General features: G+C 46.1%; 1 protein-coding gene across 1 annotated transcript in view; it reads left to right on the top strand.

The window, feature by feature from the left end:
- The window catches only part of LOC137537857 (mucin-2-like), a 350,759-nt gene that overhangs the window by 84,961 nt on the left and 244,971 nt on the right, over positions 1-20,827 (top strand). Inside the window, exon 7 of the mRNA XM_068259807.1 lies at positions 4,807-4,944. Within this exon, the coding sequence (XP_068115908.1) occupies positions 4,807-4,944 (138 nt within the window). The remainder of the gene's footprint in view (positions 1-4,806; positions 4,945-20,827) is intronic.

Raw genomic sequence — 20,827 nt, forward strand, 5'->3', positions numbered from 1 at the left:
TCCCCATACAAGGTAGAATCACCAAATTTGCTTATGTTAACCTCTTGACGACCAGCTAACGCCGATTGGCGTAAACTGGTCGTCTGCGGGTTTCCATGGAAACGGCGCAGCTCACAGGGGGATGGAGAGGGATGGAGAGGGACGGAGCGCAGAGAACGCTGCGGAGGGGGTCTTTGAAGAGCCCCCCCCCCACAAAGCGCAGCAAGCCGGCGGCGATCAGACAGACCCCCCCAGTAGGACATCCCCCTAGTGGGGAAAAAAGGGGGTAAGTCTGATTGCCCTGGCATAATCCTGATCTGTGCTGCGGGCTGGAGAGCCCACGCAGCACAGATCAGCCATACATCCCCTGGTCGTCAAGTGGTTAAGGAGAACAGCAGGAACAAGTAGAGTAGTTTTGAAGAAAATCGATTTTAAAGTTAGAGGAAAAAAGTCTATAATTAAATGCAGTAAATGACAGATAACGTATCAACATGTATATAAATGTATTTATTTCTTATATACTATATATATATATATATATATATATATATATATATATATATATATATATATATATATATATATATATATATATATATATATATACTGTATACGGTATATACAGTGGGATGAGAAAGTTTGGGCAACCTTGTTAATTGTCAGGATTTCCCTGTATAAATCGTTGGTTGTTACGATAAAAAATGTCAGTTAAATATATCATATAGGGGACACACACAGTGATATTTGAGAAGTGAAATTAAGTTTATTGGATTTATAGAAAGTGTGCAATAATTGTTTAAATAAAATTAGGCAGGTACATACAATTGGGCACTGTTGTCATGTTATTGATTCTAAAACCTTTAGAACGAATTATTGGAACTCAAATTGGCTTGGTAAGCTCAGTGACCCCTGTCCTACATACACAGGTGAATCCAATTATGAGAAAGAGTATTTAAAGAAAACCTGAACTGAAAATTAAAAGTCAAAATAAGCATACACAAGTCATACTTACCTTCCATGTAGTCTACTCCACAGTGTCTTTCTCCTTTTCCGCGTCCTGTTTGTTCACTGTGATCAAGGGAATTTTCTTTCCTCCATTTTGAAAATGGCCATTACCCTATAACAGCTTTTCTGGTCAGCACACAGTTAAACTGTAACATCGCCCACTTGAGCCATAGGGAAACATGGACATTACCTGGTACATCAGTTTTCCTCTCAGCTATAAATGACAGCAACTGATATTTTACTGACAGCAACTGATATATTTCAGATCTGACAAAATATTGTCAGAACTGGAAGAGATTATTGTCAGAAGAAAATAGTGAGCTTCTGAGAGGAACTGATGGCAAGGTAACTATGTAATGTTCATTTGAAGTTACCTCATGTGTTTATTTTAAATATTTTTACTCAGTACAGGTTTTCTTTAAGGGGGTCAATTGTAAGTTTCCCTCATCTTTCAATTTTCTCTGAAGAGTAGCAATTTGGGGGTCTCAAAACAATTCTCAAATGATCTGAAGACAAAGATTCTTCACCATCATGGTGTAGGGGAAGGATATAGAAAGCTGTCTCAGAGATTTCAGCTGTCTGTTTCCACAGTTAGGAACATATTGAAGAAATGGAAGACCACAGGCTCAGTTCAAGTTAAGGCTTGAAGTGGCAGACCAAGAAAAATCTTGGATAGACAGAAGCGACGAATGATGAGAATAGTCAGAGTCAACCCACAGACTAGCAACGAAGACCTACAACATCATCTTGCTGCAGATGGAGTCACTGTGCATTGTTCAACTTCTTGGCACACTTTACACAAGGAGATGCTGTATGCGAGAGTGATGCAGAGGAAGCCTTTTCTCCATCCACAGCACAAATAGAGCTGCTTGAGTTATGCTAAAGCACATTTGGACAAGCCAGCTTCATTTTGGAATTAGGTGCTGTTGACTGATGGCACTAAAATTGAGTTATTTGGGTGTTATGCATGGAGGAAAAATAACACAGCATACCAAGAAAAACACCTGCTACCTACAATAAAATAAATCTCGAAAAAATCTTGAAACAAAAATTACATTTTTAATGCGAAAAATGCTTTTGGCGAAAATTTGCAAGCAACACTGCTCTCCAAATCCTTTTGTTTTCTTGGCTGCTGCTTGGCAACTCAAAACTTTCAGCTCCCTCCACTGATTTTGTAAGGGATTGAGGTCTGGGACTGGCTAGGTCATTCCATGACCTGAATGTGCTTCTTCTTCAGCCACTCCTTTGTTGCCTTGACGGCATATTCTGGGTGATTGTCATGCTGGGACACCCAACTTTAGTGTTCTGGGTGAGGAAAGGAGATTCTCATTCAAGATTTTAAGGTACATGGTCCTGTCCATTGGGTCCTCAATTTCGTGAAGTAATCCTGTACCATTAGCAGAAAGACAGCCTCAAAGCAAAATGTTCTCACCTCTGTGCTTGGCTGTGGGGGTGGGGTTCATACTTACCATTTCTCTTACTCCCAAAATGGTGTTTCAATTTTATGCCAAAAAGCTTTATTTTGGTCTCATCTGAACACAGCACTTTTTCCCAAGCCTTCTCTGTATCATTTAGATGTTCACTAATATACTTAAGATAGGCTTTTGCGTGTGTTTCTTTAGCAGGGGGACATTTCAGGAGCTGCAAGATTGCAATCTATTACAACATAGTGTGTTACCAGTGGTGATTTTGGTGATTGTGGTCCCAACTGCCTTCAGATCACTAACAAGCTCCTCCCATGTAGTTGTGGGCTGATCTCTCACCTTAGTCATGCTTTTAGCTAATAGTCTTGTAGCCCATTCCAACTGTGTGCAAGTCTACAATTTTTTTTTTTATGTCCTTTAGCAGCTTTTTGCTCTTGACCATGGTGATCAATAGGCCATAATAGAATAAATTAGTTCTGTGAACAGGTGTGCTTTAAGGTGCCCATTAACAATACAATCTAGATTGTACAATCTTACCACTTCTATGTAATACGAGGGACTACATAAAGTAGCTCTTCAAAATACATTCACTCAGTTTACTCTTCTACTACATAGGTTTGGTAACATTGTGCAATCAAGATTGATGGGCAGCTTGATACACATAACGAGTTGAGATCAGGCATATCTGTAATTGATTGAGTGATTGATTGACTGATTGGAAGCTGTGTGCACATAGGCATATAATCAATTTGTGGAAGCCAGAATGTTGGCTTTGTTGTGGAAGATCAAATACATATTTACTTTAGGGACATTCAAGTGTATGTCATTTATAACTTTTATGTAAGATGTTTTTGATTGATTTTCTGTTCTCTTCATTAAAGTAGAGCTGCTATAAAAATTACATACTGTAATACTGTCGGCAAACCTACAAATTTGACAGGGGATCAGATATTTTTTACCCCACTGTGTATAGATAGATCAATAGATGGTTAGTTAAGTAGATTGGCCTTGGGAAATGCTCTGTAAATAAATCTAGTTACAAGATCTGATGATTAACAGAGGAATAAAATACCTTTAACCATACAAATAATTTGCTTTATCTTATCTAATGTGGTTTGTAAAGTAAACTAATTGTGATCCAATGATTTACACTGTATCTATATGTGAACCAAGTGGATGGATCTCTTGTATGAGATTATGGGCTTAGTTCACAAAGCAGTGCTAACTGTTAGCACACTTGTGAAAAGCCCCTCTTCACGCCTAAACTGAGTTTAGGCGTGTAAAAATGAAGTCGCGCGCAAATTCCCGCGTGCAAAGTTTTGCACGTGGGAGTTCATTTAAAAAAAAGACCTAGTTAGCACCCTACTTTACATGCCCAAAGTCTTTAGGCGTGCTAACTAGCTTTGTGAATCAAGCCCTTTGTTTGTAATGTCTCTCTTACTCTTTCAATTATGTATAATAACATTTCAAGCTTTTAATATGTAGATAATGGCATTTAGTTTTCTATTCTATACATTTTGATACCTATCATCCCCATTAAACTCCACGAGACCCTCATTTAAAATGTAAGCCTAGATAGATAGATAGATAGATAGATAGATAGATAGATAGATAGATAGATAGATAGTTTATGACTGATGGCTAACACGGTACAATACCCTACTGCTACATAGATAGATCTAAATAGTTATTTGGGTTGAAAAAAGGCATCCATCCATACAGGGGTGTAACTATACTTAATAGGGCCCCCAGCAAAAATTATGACATGAGGCCCCCTTGGTCCCTGAACCCCATGAGGTCATGTGATAGGGAGTCGGCGAATGGCAGCAGGTAGTTTTATTCGGTGAAGCAGCATCTGGAAGCAGAAAAAAAATACAGCTACTTTGCATGGCAGGACGAGGTGGCAGGGAGTTTTTTGAGTGAATGGGGAGGTTATTTTGCTAATTGGCTGCACTTGCGGATGGGCAGAGGGAGGTGGAATGGCCCCCAAAGCCTCTGGGCCCCCTGCGATAGCAGGGGTCACAGGGTGATTGCTACACCCATGCGACCATCGAGTTCAACCAGAGAACAAAGTACAACACCAGCCTACTCCCTCACATATACCTGTTGATCCAGAGGAAGGCAAAAAACCCTTACAAGGCATGGTCCAATTAGCCCCAAAAAAGGAAAAAAAATCCTTCCCGACTCCAGGTGGCAATCAGATAAAATCTGTGGATTAACACCACTGGGCATTACCTAGTAATTATAGCCATGGATGTCTTTCAATGCATGAAAAGCATCTAAGCCCCCTTGAAATGTAGATATAGAATTTGCCATAACTACTTCCTGTGGCACATCTTAATGATAGATAAAAGTACTTCATTCTAATTAAATAATACTTGCATTTATGTGTTAACAGGTAACTTGACTGTTTCTGAGGCTTCTTCCTTCTACATCATTGTTAGCACCGGCATCGGTCTCAAACTGGAAATCCAGCTTCGCCCTATTATGCAAGTGTATATATACATAGACGATTCCTTCAAAGGAGACATCTGTGGTATGTTTAAGTCACATTTTCATATACTCCTTTGCGTTGTAATTAACTCCAAAAATACTGATCATGACCAGTAGAATGAAGCGATCTACTGGCTAAAGAGTTTGAGCTCAATTTGAGCTAGAAGACACAGTGGAACAGGAAAATCTGGGGATTTGATTTCTTTTTTCTTAGCACTGTATCCCTAAAGCTTCACAGAAGGATTATAGCGGTGCATGCAAATAAGTTTCAAATTACACCTTTGGCTGACAATTTTTAAATTTGCTCCTTCTAGAAACAGCAAAAACAACCTCTGAATTACATTTTTTTTTTTGGTTTTGTTTTGTAATGAAGATGTCATTCATAAATGAGATGTAGAGAGACTCCAACCACACCCCTAGTCACATTTTCCACATATTCAAAAGATGTACTTTTATAACTCAACCAACACTTGGCCTTTCTGTCATCATTCATTTACCTTCATGTTAACGTTTAAGAACAAGACATATAGCAATTTAAACAATCAAAATAAAGTTGAGTGTCAATTAAACACGTGTTTCAATAGAAAAATGGACAAACTGTATTTATATTTGTATATCAGTCCTAAAAAAGGGCCCATTGATTAAAACACTTAAGGACCAGGGCTTTCTGCAGTGATCGGTGCTGTGTGGGCTCTCCAGCCCGCAGCACCGATCAGGATTGAGCCTTGGCGATCAGACTTCCCCCCTTTTTTCCCCACTAGGGGGATGTCCTGCTGGGGGGGTCTGATCGCCGCCGGCTGTTTGTGATCTGCGGGGGGGCTCTTCAAAGCCCCCCTCCGCATCGTTTTACGCGCTCCCTGCCTTCCCGTCCCTCCCTCTCCCTCCATGGGCTGCGCAGGACGGATATCTGTCCTGCGCATTGAAGGATAGGCTTCAGCCTATCATATGCCGGTGATCCCCGGCCAATCAGACGTCAAGGCGCTGCTGCGCAACAGCGCCGTATGATGTAAACAGCGGGGATTTCTTCCCTGCATGTTTACATTTTGCCGGCGAGCCGCGATCGGTGACTCTCCGGCTGTTCACGGAGACACCCTGTGTGAACTGGCATGGAGCGGCCGTTTCCATGGTAACCCACTTAAGACCTGCTGACGCCTATGGGCGTTAGCTGGTCCTTAAAGGGACTCCGAGCAGTGCAGAAACTATGGAAAGATACATATCATTTTAAAGCTCTCTTTTTCCTCTTTCCAATGATATATAAACCACCGCCCTACGCCTTTTAGTTTTCGCTATTTTCACGATTGAAATTGCCGCGGCCGTGATTTCAATCGCGAAACTAAAGAAAACTAAAAGGCGTAGAGCGACGATTTAGGTGTCGCCAGAAAGAGGAGAAAGAGAGCTTTGAAATGATATCCATCTTTCCATAGTTACTTGTATTACACAGGACGACACTTTCCCCAGTGTCAGCAGCTCCATTCAGCAGAAAAAGTCGGCCTGTGTAATACAATGTAACTATGGAAAGATGGATATCATTTTAAAGCTCTCTTTCTCCTCTTTCTGGCGACACCTAAATCGTTGCCCTACACCTTTTAGTTTTCTTTATTTTTGCAATTGAAATTGCGGCCGCGGCAATTTCAATCGCGAAAATAGCGAAAACTAAAAGGCGTAGGGCTGCGGTTTATATATCATCGGAAAGAGGAGAAAGAGAGCTTTAAAATGATATGCATCTTTCCATAGTTTCTGCACTGCTCGGAGTCCCTTTAAAGGGACACTTAAGTCAAACAAAAAAAAATGAGTTTTACTCACCTAGGGCTTCCAATAGCCCCCTGAAGCTCTCCGCTGCCCTCGTCTCTCTCCGATCCTCCTGGCCCCGTCGGCAGCCACTTCCTGTTTCGGTGACAGGAGCTGACAGGCTGGGGACGGGAGTGATTCTTCGCATTCCCAGACACATTAGCACCCTCTATGCTGCTATATGGTATATAATATATGCTATAGCAGTATAGATGGTGCTATTGTGGCCAGGAACGCGAAGAATCACTCGCGTCCCCAGCCTGTCAGCTCCTCTCACCGAAACAATAAGTGGCTGCCGGCGGGGCCGGGCGGATCGGAGGAAGACGGCGAGGGCACCGGACAGCTGCAGAGGGCTATTGGAAGCCCCAGGTGAGTAAAACTCATTTTTTTTTTACTTAAGTGTCCCTTTAAGTGGTTTTAACAATGGTTCTCAGATTTTCTGTGCAGAAAACACACACAAAAAAGACAAGTGTGCACCCAGCTTTGGTAAACCTTTTCTGAACATTTGTGCTTCGCCAAATTGGCAGCAGAGGAGGTCTGGCCAGGGGGGAAGAAGGGAGATTTTCCCCCAGGCTGCCTCTCCTTTAATGATTTAGGGCTGGCCGATCCACCAACTGCTTCGATAATTATCCAATCAGAGGAAAATCGGTGCCACCACAAGCATGCCCAAACAACAATTTGACTTGTTTCGGGTGGAAAGTACTTGAATCAATCTGAGATGCTGGGAAATCTCGGGCTGATGTATTCATTAAGTGCGATAACAAACTATGTACGCAATGGAAACCTCGGCGTTTTCCCTCAAAATCTATTATGTACCCCACGGTGCCTGTGCATTTATACTTTACCTGTCATGCTGTCCCTCGAGTATCCTTGCTGTATTTCTGCATTGGCATAACCATGTGACTACCGGTATAGTGATGCTCAAATACCCCTTTTCAAAATTCGAGTTAGGTCGAATTCGAATAGTAAATTATTCGAGGTCAGTCGAATATTCGAGTCGAATAATTTTTACTATTCGATTCGACCTCGGACTTCGAGCTCACTATTCGAGTCGGTATTCGAGCTCACTATTCGAGCTGACTATTCGAATTGGCCTTAAATAGCTTCCAACACTTGTTTTGAGGGTGAATGATGCAAGAAACATCTTTTTTTCCAAGTAACAACAGCAAGTGATTATGTGGGGATGTTCCTTTAAAAAAAAATGTGGAAAGAGAAGTTGTGTCCTTAATTTTGTTCAGTAGTGTTACTGTATATACTTGTTCTTCTTCTTCTTTATCTTTCTTCTTCTTCTTCTAGATCTTCTTCTTCTATATCTTCTTCTTCTTCTTCTATATTGTCTTCTTCTTCTTCTTCTTCTTCTTCTTCTTCTTCTTCATCATCTTCTTCTTCTTCTTCATCATCTTCTTCTTCTTCTTCTTCATCATCTTCTTCTTCTTCTTCATCATCTTCTTCTTCATCTTCATCTTCTTCATCTTCTTCTTCTTCTTCATCTTCATCTTCTTCATCTTCTTCTTCTTCATCTTCTTCTTCTTCTTCTTCTTCATCTTCTTCTTCTTCTTCATCTTCTTCTTCTTCTTCTTCTTCATCTTCTTCTTCTTCTTCTTCATCTTCTTCTTCTTCTTCTTCATCTTCTTCATCATCTTCTTCATCTTCTTCATCTTCTTCTTCTTCTTCTTCTTCATCTTCTTCTTCTTCATCTTCTTCTTCTTCATCTTCTTCATCTTCTTCATCTTCTTCTTCTTTTTCATCTTCTTCTTCATCATCTTCTTCATCTTCTTCTTCATCTTCTTCTTCATCTTCATCTTCTCCTTCTTTTTCAATATCGTCTTCTTCTTCTTCACGTATTTCTCTTTTCAATTTTTTTTTTAAAGAAATGCAGCTATTTTTGAGCGTAACAAATAGCTGGTGGGCGCACGCATGTTGGAAGCGCCATTGTATGTGCTCCCTGGCAGTGGAAACACAAAGACAGCAGGAGGTAAATTCAGCAGCAGGAGGAGGAGGATGAGTGTGTGGCAGCAGGCAGTCAATGAGGCAGGCAGCTCGCCGTGACATAATAGCCCTGGTACCTAGCGGTGATACCAGGGCTGTAAATAAACACAACAGGAGGTCCCAGACAGCGGTCGTGCAGCCCACATTGTGTCCAATACACAACTGGGACAACACAGTTTTCAACCCGGGCACCTCAGAAAAATTAAACCTTTTTTTTTTTTTAATGGTTTGTTTGGTTTTGGTTTTGCAACCAATATAGCTATTGTTTGACGTAATAGCTGGTGGCAGAGTGGCAGCAGAAGGTAATTCTGTGTACCCTGACAGTGGGAAACACAGACAGACAGCAACAGCAGCAGGAGGAATGGAGGAGTAATGTGAGCAGCTATTGTTTGACGTAATAGCTGGTGGCAGAGTGGCAGCAGAAGGTAAATCATCTGTGTAGTGTACCCTGGCAGTGGGAAACACAGACAGACAGCAGCAGCAGCAGCAGGAGGAGGTATGGAGGAGTAGTGTGAGTGTGGCAGCAGGTAGGCAGCGTGACATAATAGCCCTGGTACCTAGCGGTGATACCAGGGCTGTAAATAAACACAACAGGAGGTCCCAGACAGCGGTCGTGCAGCCCACATTGTGTCCAATACACAACTGGGACAACACAGTTTTCAACCCGGGCACCTCAGAAAAATTAAACCTTTTTTTTTTTTTTAATGGTTTGTTTGGTTTTGGTTTTGCAACCAATATAGCTATTGTTTGACGTAATAGCTGGTGGCAGAGTGGCAGCAGAAGAAGGTAATTCTGTGTACCCTGGCAGTGGGAAACACAGACAGACAGCAGCAGCAGGAGGAGGAATGGAGGAGTAGGCGAGCAGCTATTGTTTGACGTAATAGCTGGTGGCAGAGTGGCAGCAGAAGGTAAATCATCTGTGTACCCTGGCAGTGGGAAACACAGACAGACAGCAGCAGCAGCAGCAGCAGGAGGAGGTATGGAGGAGCAGTGTGAGTGTGGCAGCAGGTAGGCAGCGTGACATAATAGCCCTGGTACCTAGCGGTGATACCAGGGCTGTAAATAAACACAACAGGAGGTCCCAGACAGCGGTCGTGCAGCCCACATTGTGTCCAATACACAACTGGGACAACACAGTTTTCAACCCGGGCACCTCAGAAAAATTAAACCTTTTTTTTTTTTAATGGTTTATTTGGTTTTGGTTTTGCAACCAATATAGCTATTGTTTGACGTAATAGCTGGTGGCAGAGTGGCAGCAGAAGAAGGTAATTCTGTGTACCCTGGCAGTGGGAAACACAGACAGACAGCAGCAGCAGCAGCAGGAGGAGGTATGGAGGAGCAGTGTGAGTGTGGCAGCAGGTAGGCAGCGTGACATAATAGCCCTGGTACCTAGCGTGATACCAGGGCTGTAAATAAACACAACAGGAGGTCCCAGACAGCGGTCGTGCAGCCCACATTGTGTCCAATACACAACTGGGACAACACAGTTTTCAACCCGGGCACCTCAGAAAAATTAAACCTTTTTTTTTTTTTATGGTTTTTTGGTTTTTGGTTTTACAACCAATATAGCTATTGTTTGACGTAATAGCTGGTGGCAGAGTGGCAGCAGAAGAAGGTAATTCTGTGTACCCTGGCAGTGGGAAACACAGACAGACAGCAGAAGGGCAGTACACAGCAGCCCACTGTAGGTGTAAAATGTGTGGCTGCAGGCGACGTAATAGTCAAAGTGAACCAGGCTGGCTTAGTGAGCAGGAGCCAGGAGGTGGTAAAGGGTGGTAAGGCACATTAACGATGGTTCCGGCAGCCAGTTCATGTCCCCCTCTCGCCGACAACAGGGGCCAGGAACTCGCCTTCCACCCACGCCTGGTTCATCTTGAGAAACGTCAGTCTGTCCACAGACTTGTGAGACAGACGTGAGCGTTTCTCGGTGACCACGCCACCAGCTGCACTGAAGCAGCGCTCGGACAGCACGCTGGAAGGGGGGCAGGACAGCACTTCCAGGGCGTACTGCGCCAGCTCGCTCCAGATCTCCATGCGCTTGACCCAATACTCCATGGGATCAACAGGGGCATCCAGGGCCGGATTACCGACCAGGCAACAAAAGCAGTCGCTTGGGGCCCCATTCAGAGTCAAAGGGGCCCCATCAGCACATAAACCAGCCCTTGCCATCCTGTCAGCGGTGGCTGGATGGTATAATGGTTAAAGGGACTCTGAGCAGTGCAGTAACTATGGAAAGATGCATATCATTTTAAAGCTCTCTTTCTCCTCTTTCCAATGATATATAAACGGCTGCTCTATGCCTTTTAGTTTTCGATATTTTCGCGATCGAAATCGCGGCCACAGGACGACTTTTCTCCAAAGTCAGCGGTGGCTGGATGGTATAATGGTTAAAGGGACTCTGAGCAGTGCAGTAACTATGGAAAGATGCATATCATTTTAAAGCTCTCTTTCTCCTCTTTCTAATGATATATAAACGGCTGCTCTATGCCTTTTAGTTTTTGATATTTTCGCGATCGAAATCACGGCCACAGGACGACTTTTCTCCAAAGTTGACAGCTCGATTCAGCACAATGCAATGAAATATAAGGATGGTAGGTGTGAGGATGTAATGAATTAGTTGTAGGTATGCTTAAAGGCATATCCACAGGCACTGCTTGGAGTCCCTTTAAGGGCTCTGCCGCTGACACAGGAGACCAGGGTTCGAATCTCAGCTCTGCCTGTTCAGTAAGCCAGCACCTATTCAGTAGGAGACCATAGGCAAGTCTCTCTAACACTGCTACTGCCTATAGGGCGCGTCCTAGTGGCTGCAGCTCTGGCGCTTTGAGTCCACCAGGAGAAAAGCGCGATATAAATGTTATTTGTCTTCTCTTGTCAAATGATGCCATGCGCTGCTGATTGTCTTCAGAGCCAGGCTCTCCTCCTAGGTCCCCCTCCTGCTACTGTGCGCTCTGCCGCTGCCCACTCCACCCTCCCTTCCCACAGAGAACCACAGCTGCAGCAAGAATGATAGCAGCAGATGGCAAACGCTCACTCGCCTATCCATGATCCAAGCGATAGAGATCCCGTCATCTGAAACCCATCTGTCTCTTCTACAGTGCAGCCGCTCGCTCTGAACTTCCTGATATTTAGATCAGACAGGAAGTAGTAATAGTAGTAGTAACAGAGCGGCAGCACTCTAGAGGAGACAGATGGGCTCCGGATGACGGGACCTCTATTGCTTGGATCGCAATAGGTGAATGTGATTCATCTGGTGCTGTCATTCTCCCCCACTGCGGCTGCCTTCTCTGCTGGACTATCGTATTCACTGGGATGGAGGCTGCATGGTGGCTGTCTAGTTTGGGAGGAAATTGGTTGTTCGGTGGTGGGAGTGGTTATGTAATTCTGTCTGGGGGACGGCTTCCGGTTTGGCGGTGTCCAGAGCTTTCTGCTATTGCCAGGCTGGAGATGCAGGGGGATAGTGCTGCTGCTGTGATATATGGCGCCCTCTTCACGGGGGTGCCCCAGCCCCTGAGTGCAAATGTCCCAGCCATTCATCTCTCACTCTGCATTTTGCCGCTGCTATTCCCTGCATTGTGCACCCACAGAGAAAAGCATGCTGTTGCCCATAGCAACCAGTAGCTCGGCTGCCCGGTGTGTGCGGCATATTGCTGTGCAGCTGCATCTTCTGATTCTATTACGACATGATGGGGGCCCAAATCAGTTACTTTGCTTAGGGCCCCATTTAGCCTTAATCCGGCTCTGGGGGCATCGCTGTCAAGCCCGCTGTACGACCCCATGTAGTCAGCCACCATGCGGGTCAGGCGCTGGCTGTGACCGGAGGAGGATGCTGCTGCATGCATCTCCTCTCTAGTCACTGCTGCCGGAGCCTCTACAGTCCTGTAGAGCTCGTGGCTGAGAGACAGCAGGTCTGTGGGGCGCTTGCTGCTGCTGGATGCAGGCACCTGCTGCTGCCTCTGTGCTGGCTGCTGGACAGTAGGGGTTGGAAGGCTGGGGGAAGGCTTCCTCCAAGCGCTCAACAAGGGCCTGCTGCAAGCTCCTTATTTGTTGCGCTGGGTCTCCTCCTGCAGGCGGCAGGAACTGGCTCAACTTCCCCTTGAGGCGTGGGTCCAACATCATGCTGATCCAGATGTCCTCCCTCTGCTTCATCTGGATCACCCTGGGGTCCCTGCGCAGGCACGTCAGCATGTGCGCTGCCATTGGGAAGAGGCGGGCCACGTCTGCTGGCACATCGACGTCAGTGCTGTCCTCATCCTCCTCCTCTGCCGCCTCATCCTCTCTCCACCCCCGCACCAACTCAGCTGCGCTGTGCTGATCCCCCTCATCAGCAGCCAGGTCAGGGACCTCCACCAAGTCCTCCTCCTCCTCCCCCTCAGAGGTGGACTGCGCAGCTGGTTGCCGCTCCTGCTGGTCCAAGGCTGCCGCTCCCTGTTCCAGCAAAGCATCGAGGGCCCTGTTCAGCAGAGAAACCAGGGGCACCCACTCGCAGACCATAGCATGGTCCCTGCTCACCATGTTTGTGGCCTGCAGGAAGGGAGCCAGCACAAAGCACACCTGCTGCATGTGCCTCCAGTCATCATCGGGGACGATGGACGGGATGTTGCTGGTCTTGTCCCTTCTCTGAGCGGCGGAAACAGTGGCCAGGGCAAGGTACTGTTTGACAGCGCGCTTCTGTTCAACCAGACGCTCCAACATCGCCAGGGTGGAGTTCCAGCGAGTCGGAACGTCAAGGATCAGCCGATGGCGTGGCAGATCCAGCTCCTTTTGCACGTCTTCCAGGCTCGCACAGGCTGCAGCCGAGCGCCGGAAGTGACGCACAACATTCCTTGCCGTTTCCAGCAGTTCGCCCATCCCCTGGTAGGTGCGCAGGAACTTCTGCACCACCAGGTTCAGCACGTGGGCAAGACAGGGGATGTGGGTCAGGTTTCCCCTGTCTATTGCGGCAACCAGATTGGCCCCATTGTCGGCCACCACCTCTCCGACTCTGAGGCCTCTGGGGGTCAGCCAAATCCTCTCCTGCTCCTGGAGTTTGGCCAACACATGGGTTGCCGTCAGCTTGGTCTTCCCAAGGCTGACCAAGTGCAGCAGCGCTTGGCAGTGGCGGGCCTTCACGCTGCTGCTGAGGCGGGGGGTTTGGCCAGGTGTGCCGGAGGATGGCAGAGGATCGGAGGAACCTGCTGCAGTTCCCCTGACCCTGCGGGGTGGCACCACCCACTGTGTTGCTGCTGCTGCTGTGCCCGCTGCTGCTCTCCCATCCTCACCCCCTTCCACCAAGCTGACCCAGTGGACAGTGAAGGACAGGTAGCGGCCTGTCCCGAAGCGGCTGCTCCAGGAGTCAATGGTGACGTGGACCCTTTCACCAACCGCGTGCTCCAGCCCTCGCTCCACATTGGCCATCACAAAGCGGTGCAGTGCAGGAATGGCCTTGCGGGCAAAGAAGTGTCTGCTGGGGAGCTGCCAGTCTGGGGCTGCGCAAGCAAGCAGCGCACGAATGTCGCTCCCCTCCTGCACGAGCGTGTACGGCAGGAGTTGGGAGCACATGGCCCGTGCCAGCAAGCCGTTCAGCTGCCGCACGCGACGGCTACTGGGAGGCAGAGCCCTAACCACCCCCTGGAAGGACTCGCTCAAAAGGCTCTGGCGTGGCCTTTTGCTGACACGGGAATCAGCAGACACAGCAGAGGAGGCCACTGAGGACTGGCTGCCAGAACAGGCCTCAGTGTCGGCGGCAGGAGTTGCAGAGGGGGGAGGAGCAGTGCGTTTCCGCACTCCTGCTGGTGCTGCTGGAGGAGCAGGAGGGTGGGTGGCTGCTGTTGCTGCTGCTGCTGCTGAAGGCTGTGCAGTGATGGGTGTGGTGCCACTGCCAGCACCAGATGCCTTCAGCCTCTGGAACTCCTCATGCTGGTGGAAATGTTTAGCCGCAAGGTGGTTGATGAGCGAGCTGGTGCAGAACTTTAAGGGGTCTGCACCTCTGCTCAACTTCCGCTGACAGTGGTTGCAAGTGGCGTACTTGCTGAACACAGTGGGCACGGTGAAATATCGCCAGATTGGTGACTTAAACATCCCCCTACGGCATGGAAGCGCTGCTGCCTGTCTCCCTGTGGTGGTTGGGGGGGGGGCTTGGGGGGCTTGGGTGCGGCTGGTGGTGGTACTGGCAGATGCTGCTGCTGCTGCTGCTGAGCCTGAGACACCAGCAGGCTGTGGGACCTGCCTACTGCTGCTGCCAATGCTTGCAATGATGCGCCTCCTTGCAAGGCCCACAAGAGCATCCTCCTCCTCCTCTTCAGAGCTGCTGAGGACGACATCCCCTGGAGGTGGTGGCACCCAGTCTCTGTCTGTCACCGGGTCATCATCATCCTCCCCCTCCTGAAACATGTCCTGCTGGGATGAGGACCCCCCAAACTCCTCTCCTGATGCATGGATGGGCTGCTTGACTGTCGCCACAGTCTTGCTGTCCAATCCCTCATCCCCCAAAGTGCCCATCAGCATCTCCTCCTCAAAATCGCCAACAACAGCAGACAATTGACTCATGATGCCTGGGGTCAAAAGACTGCTGAATGACAGGTCGCCAACTGACGGTGAACTGGCCTCCTCCCCAGGCCCTGCTGGGCGGCTGCTGCGAACAGGGGTGGTGGTGGTGGTGGTGGTGGTGGTGAGGGTGGAGGCCTCGGATGCAGAGCTGATGGCGGGCTGCTCATCCTCCGTCATGAGTTGCACCACAGTGTCTGCATCCTTTTCCTCAATGGGACGTTTCCGACCCGGCTGGAGGAAAATGGGAGCAGGTGCTACACGCTGCTGCTGCTGTGTCTCTGCAGCGTGAGTTGCAGATGCTCCTGCTGGGCGGCGCCCAAGGCGTCCACGGCCAGTGGCTCTGGGAGGAATGTTAGCCACTGACGCTGCTGCTGCTGCGGAACTGTGCATGGTGGCGCGCCCGCGGCCGCGGCTTGCCACAATGCTGCTCCCTCTCCTCCTGATTCCCTTGCTGCCCTTGCCCTTGCCCAAACCGCGCTGGCTGCCACTTCCAGACATCTTCAATGTTTTGGGCGTATAGACAAAAGTTTTTTAAAAGGGCGGGTGAAAAGTGGGGTACTTTAATGAGGTGAGTTGGTTGGTTGGTGAGGTGACTGAGTGAGTGTCCCCTAGTACAGTAAGTAAGTAGTAACAGTCAGGAAGTACAACTAGCAGTTACAATAATCAGTAGTAATCACAAGTAAATTTAGTGTGTGTACACTCAGACAGTGAGTGCACGCACGCAGGAGCTAGTAGCCTATGAACACAGTGACTGAGTGTCCTAGACTCCTAGTACAGTAAGAGTAAGTAGTAACAGTAAGTAGAACTAACTAATTACAATAATCAATCAGCGATCAGAAGGAAATGGAGTGTGGGTGTGTGTACACTCAGACAGTGAGTGCACGCACGCAGGAGCTAGTAGCCTATGAACACAGTGACTGAGTGTCCTAGACTCCTAGTACAGTAAGAGTAAGTAGTAACAGTAAGTAGAACTAACTAATTACAATAATCAATCAGCGATCAGAAGGAAATAGAGTGTGTGTTGTGTGTGTACACTCAGACAGTGAGTGCACGCACGCAGGAGCTAGTAGCCTATGAACAGTGACTGAGTGTCCTAGACTCCTAGTACAGCAAGAGTAATTAGTAACAGTAAGTAGAACTAACTAATTACAATAATCAATCAGCGATCAGAAGGAAATAGAGTGTGTGTTGTGTGTGTACACTCAGACAGTGAGTGCACGCACGCAGGAGCTAGTAGCCTATGAACACAGTGACTGAGTGTCCTAGACTCCTAGTACAGTAAGAGTAAGTAGTAACAGTAAGTAGAACTAACTAATTACAATAATCAATCAGCGATCAGAAGGAAATGGAGTGTGGGTGTGTGTACACTCAGACAGTGAGTGCACGCACGCAGGAGCTAGTAGCCTATGAACACAGTGACTGAGTGTCCTAGACTCCTAGTACAGTAAGAGTAAGTAGTAACAGTAAGTAGAACTAACTAATTACAATAATCAATCAGCGATCAGAAGGAAATAGAGTGTGGGTGGTGTGTGTACACTCAGACAGTGAGTGCACGCACGCAGGAGCTAGTAGCCTATGGACAGTGACTGAGTGTCCTAGACTCCTAGTACAGTAAGAGTAAGTAGTAACAGTAAGTACAACTAACTAATTACGATAATCAATCAGCGATCAGAAGGAAATGGAGTGTGGGTGTGTGTACACTCAGACAGTGAGTGCACGCACGCAGGAGCTAGTAGCCTATGAACACAGTGACTGAGTGTCCTAGACTCCTAGTACAGTAAGAGTAAGTAGTAACAGTAAGTAGAACTAACTAATTACAATAATCAATCAGCGATCAGAAGGAAATAGAGTGTGTGTTGTGTGTGTACACTCAGACAGTGAGTGCACGCACGCAGGAGCTAGTAGCCTATGAACAGTGACTGAGTGTCCTAGACTCCTAGTACAGCAAGAGTAATTAGTAACAGTAAGTAGAACTAACTAATTACAATAATCAATCAGCGATCAGAAGGAAATAGAGTGTGTGTTGTGTGTGTACACTCAGACAGTGAGTGCACGCACGCAGGAGCTAGTAGCCTATGAACACAGTGACTGAGTGTCCTAGACTCCTAGTACAGTAAGAGTAAGTAGTAACAGTAAGTAAGTAGAACTAACTAATTACGATAATCAATCAGCGATCAGAAGGAAATAGAGTGTGTGTTGTGTGTGTACACTCAGACAGTGAGTGCACGCACGCACGCAGGAGCTAGTAGCCTATGGACAGTGACTGAGTGTCCTAGACTCCTAGTACAGTAAGAGTAAGTAGTAACAGTAAGTACAACTAACTAATTACGATAATCAATCAGCGATCAGAAGGAAATAGAGTGTGTGTTGTGTGTGTACACTCAGACAGTGAGTGCAGTGCGCACACGCAGGAGCTAGTAGCCTATATGAACAGTGACAGTGAGTGTCCCTACGGGTACAGTAAGAGTAAGTAGTAAGTAAGTACAACTAACTAACAATAATCTATCAGTAATCAGAAGGAAATAGAGTGTGTGTACACACAGACAGTGAGTGAGTGCACACACGCAGGAGCTAGCTAGTAGCCTATAAACAGTGACAGTCAGTGAGTGTCCTACTCCTAGTACAGTATAACTACAATACTATTAGTAAAGGACAGCAGAAATACTGGTATAGATGAGAGAAATAAACAGAGGACAGCTGCCCACAGAGGCAAGGTCCCCCTGAGGCCTAAACCTGTAAGCATGCAGCAGCTGCCTGTCTCTAATGTAACACACAAGCTACTAACTAAAATACAATGTCTAAATAACTAACAACAATATAGGTGTGTATAGGAGGTGTATGTGAGCAAAAACGCTAGGTAAATGACCACAATAGAGCTCTTGCTAAGCCAAAGCACAAAGGAGCAACTCTCTCTCTGTACAAGTCTCAGGCAAGCACGGAGAAACGTAACATGGCGGCCGCTATTTATAGGGTAGGGGCTGGCCAGGGTCCCCCTCTGTGATTGGCTGCCGTCAGAGGGCCTGGGAGCCCTCTGATTGGCTCTAAGGACATCAATCTGGGCTATGACGCTATTCGAGCTCGGTACCGAGCTCGAATAGCGCCGGGTTGCTCGAATAGCTCGAATAGTGAATGGGCTATTCGAGTGTACTCGGATAGCCCATTCGAATAGCTCCAGCTATTCGGAGCTCGAATACCGAGCTCGAATAGCTGAAAAAGAGCTCGAATATTCGAGCTACTCGAATATTCGAGCTCTGCTGAGCACCACTGCGGTATATAGCACGTGGGGCGCATGTGACGTCATTTGGGCTGGGGCTGCAGTGAAACCAGGCCTCTAGTTTGTGGTTTCCCTCCAGGCCAAAAGGTCCCAGTCCTCCCCTGGTTGACAGGATGTAGTTGTATCCTCCCTGGCAATCACACCAACAGATGTGCTAAGCTGAAAGAAAATGCAACCCTTCAGTTTCATAAATCAGCTGCACTGCATACTAAAATGTGAAATGGGTTACACAGAGGTCATAACATAAGCAGAGTAAATGCATTATCTATATCAGCATCGAGATAATATGAACCTATTTTGCAAGTTGCATTAACTCTTTGCACTCCACCATGTTATAGCTGACAATAATCACTACACATAAACAGGGGCATGAACTGTCTGCTCACTTCTGTTGAAATGCAGAAACCGAAGAAACCAAATATACATAATATGAGATGAAAAGCTAAAATCTACAGTGAGGCCCTGTTCACAATGGTCAGTTGCATTGTAGAATAATTCAGCATGTTAAGTCACTGCCCACTCAAATTCTATGGGCTTGTTCACAGTTGTGGATCACGTTATTCTAACTCGCTGCATTTAGGCTTTGTATTAACCACTTGAGGACCGTGGGCTTTACCCCCCTTAAGGACCGGCCACTTTTTTTCCATTCAGACCACTGCAGCTTTCACGGTTTATTGCTCGCTCATACAACCTACCACCTAAATGAATTTTGGCTCCTTTTCTTGTCACTAATAAAGCTTTCTTTTGGTGCTATTTGATTGCTCCTGCGATTTTTACTTTTTATTATATTCATCAAAAAAGACATGAATTTTGGCAAAAAAATGATTTATTTAACTTTCTGTGCTGACATTTTTCAAATAAAGTAAAATTTCTGTATACATGCAGCGCGAAAAATGTGGACAAACATGTTTTTGATAAAAAAAAAACCCATTCAGTGTATATTTATTGGTTTGGGTAAAAGTTATAGCGTTTTCAAACTATGGTGCAAAAAGTGAATTTTCCCATTTTCAAGCATCTATGACTTTTCTGACCACCTGTCATGTTTCATGAGGGGCTAGAATTCCAGGATAGCATAAATACCCCCCAAATGACCCCATTTTGGAAAAAAGACATCCCAAAGTATTCACTGAGAGGCATAGTGAGTTCATAGAAGATATTATTTTTTGTCACAAGTAAGCGGAAAATGACACTTTGTGCCAAAAAAAAAAAAAAAAAAAAGTTTCCATTTCTTCTAACTTGCGACAAAAAAAAATGAAATCTGTCACGGACTCATCATGCCCCTCTATGAATACCTTGAAGTGTCTACTTTCCAAAATGGGGTCATTTGTGGGGTGTGTTTACTGTCCTCGCATTTTGGGGGCTGCTAATTTGTAAGCACCCCTGTAAAGCCTAAAGGTGCTCATTGGACTTTGGGCCCCTTAGCGCAGTTAGGCTGCAAAAAAGTGCCACACATGTGGTATTGCCGTACTCGGGAGAAGTAGTATAATGTGTTTTGGGGTGTATTTTTACACATACTGATGCTGGGTGGGAGAAATATCTCTGTAAATGACAATTTTTTAATTTTTTTTACACACAATTGTCCATTTACAGAGATCTTTCTCCCACTCAGCATGGGTATGTGTAAAAATACACCCCAAAACACATTATACTACTTCTCCCGAGTACGGCAATACCACATGTGTGGCACTTTTTTGCACCCTAACTGCGCTAAGGGACCCAAAGTCCAATGAGTACCTTTAGGATTTCACAGGTCATTTTGAGAAATTTCGTTTCAAGACTACTCCTCACGGTTTAGGGCCCCTAAAATGCCAGGGCAGTATAGGAACCCCACAAATGACCCCATTTTAGAAAGAAGACACCCCAAGGTATTCTGTTAGAAGTACGGTGAGTTCATAGAAGATTTAATTTTTTGTCACAAGTTAGCGGAAAATGACACTTTGTGAAAAAAAACCTATAAAAATCAATTTCCGCTAACTTGTGACAAAAAATAAAATCTTCTATGAACTCACCATACTTCTAACGGAATACCTTAGGGTGTCTTCTTTCTAAAATGGGGTCATTTGTGGGGTTCCTATACTGCCCTGGCATTTTAGGGGCCCTAAACCGTGAGGAGTAGTCTTGAAACGAAATTTCTCAAAATGACCTGTGAAATCCTAAAGGTACTCATTGGACTTTGGGCCCCTTAGCGCAGTTAGGGTGCAAAAAAGTGCCACACATGTGGTATTTCCGTACTCAGGAGAAGTAGTACAATGTGTTTTGGGGTGTATTTTTACACATACCCATGCTGGGTGGGAGAAATAACTCTGTAAATGGACAATTGTGTGTAAAAAAATCAAAAGATTGTCATTTA

Source organism: Hyperolius riggenbachi, chromosome 11, assembly GCF_040937935.1.
Source record: "Hyperolius riggenbachi isolate aHypRig1 chromosome 11, aHypRig1.pri, whole genome shotgun sequence".
Taxonomy (NCBI): Eukaryota; Metazoa; Chordata; class Amphibia; order Anura; family Hyperoliidae; genus Hyperolius; species Hyperolius riggenbachi.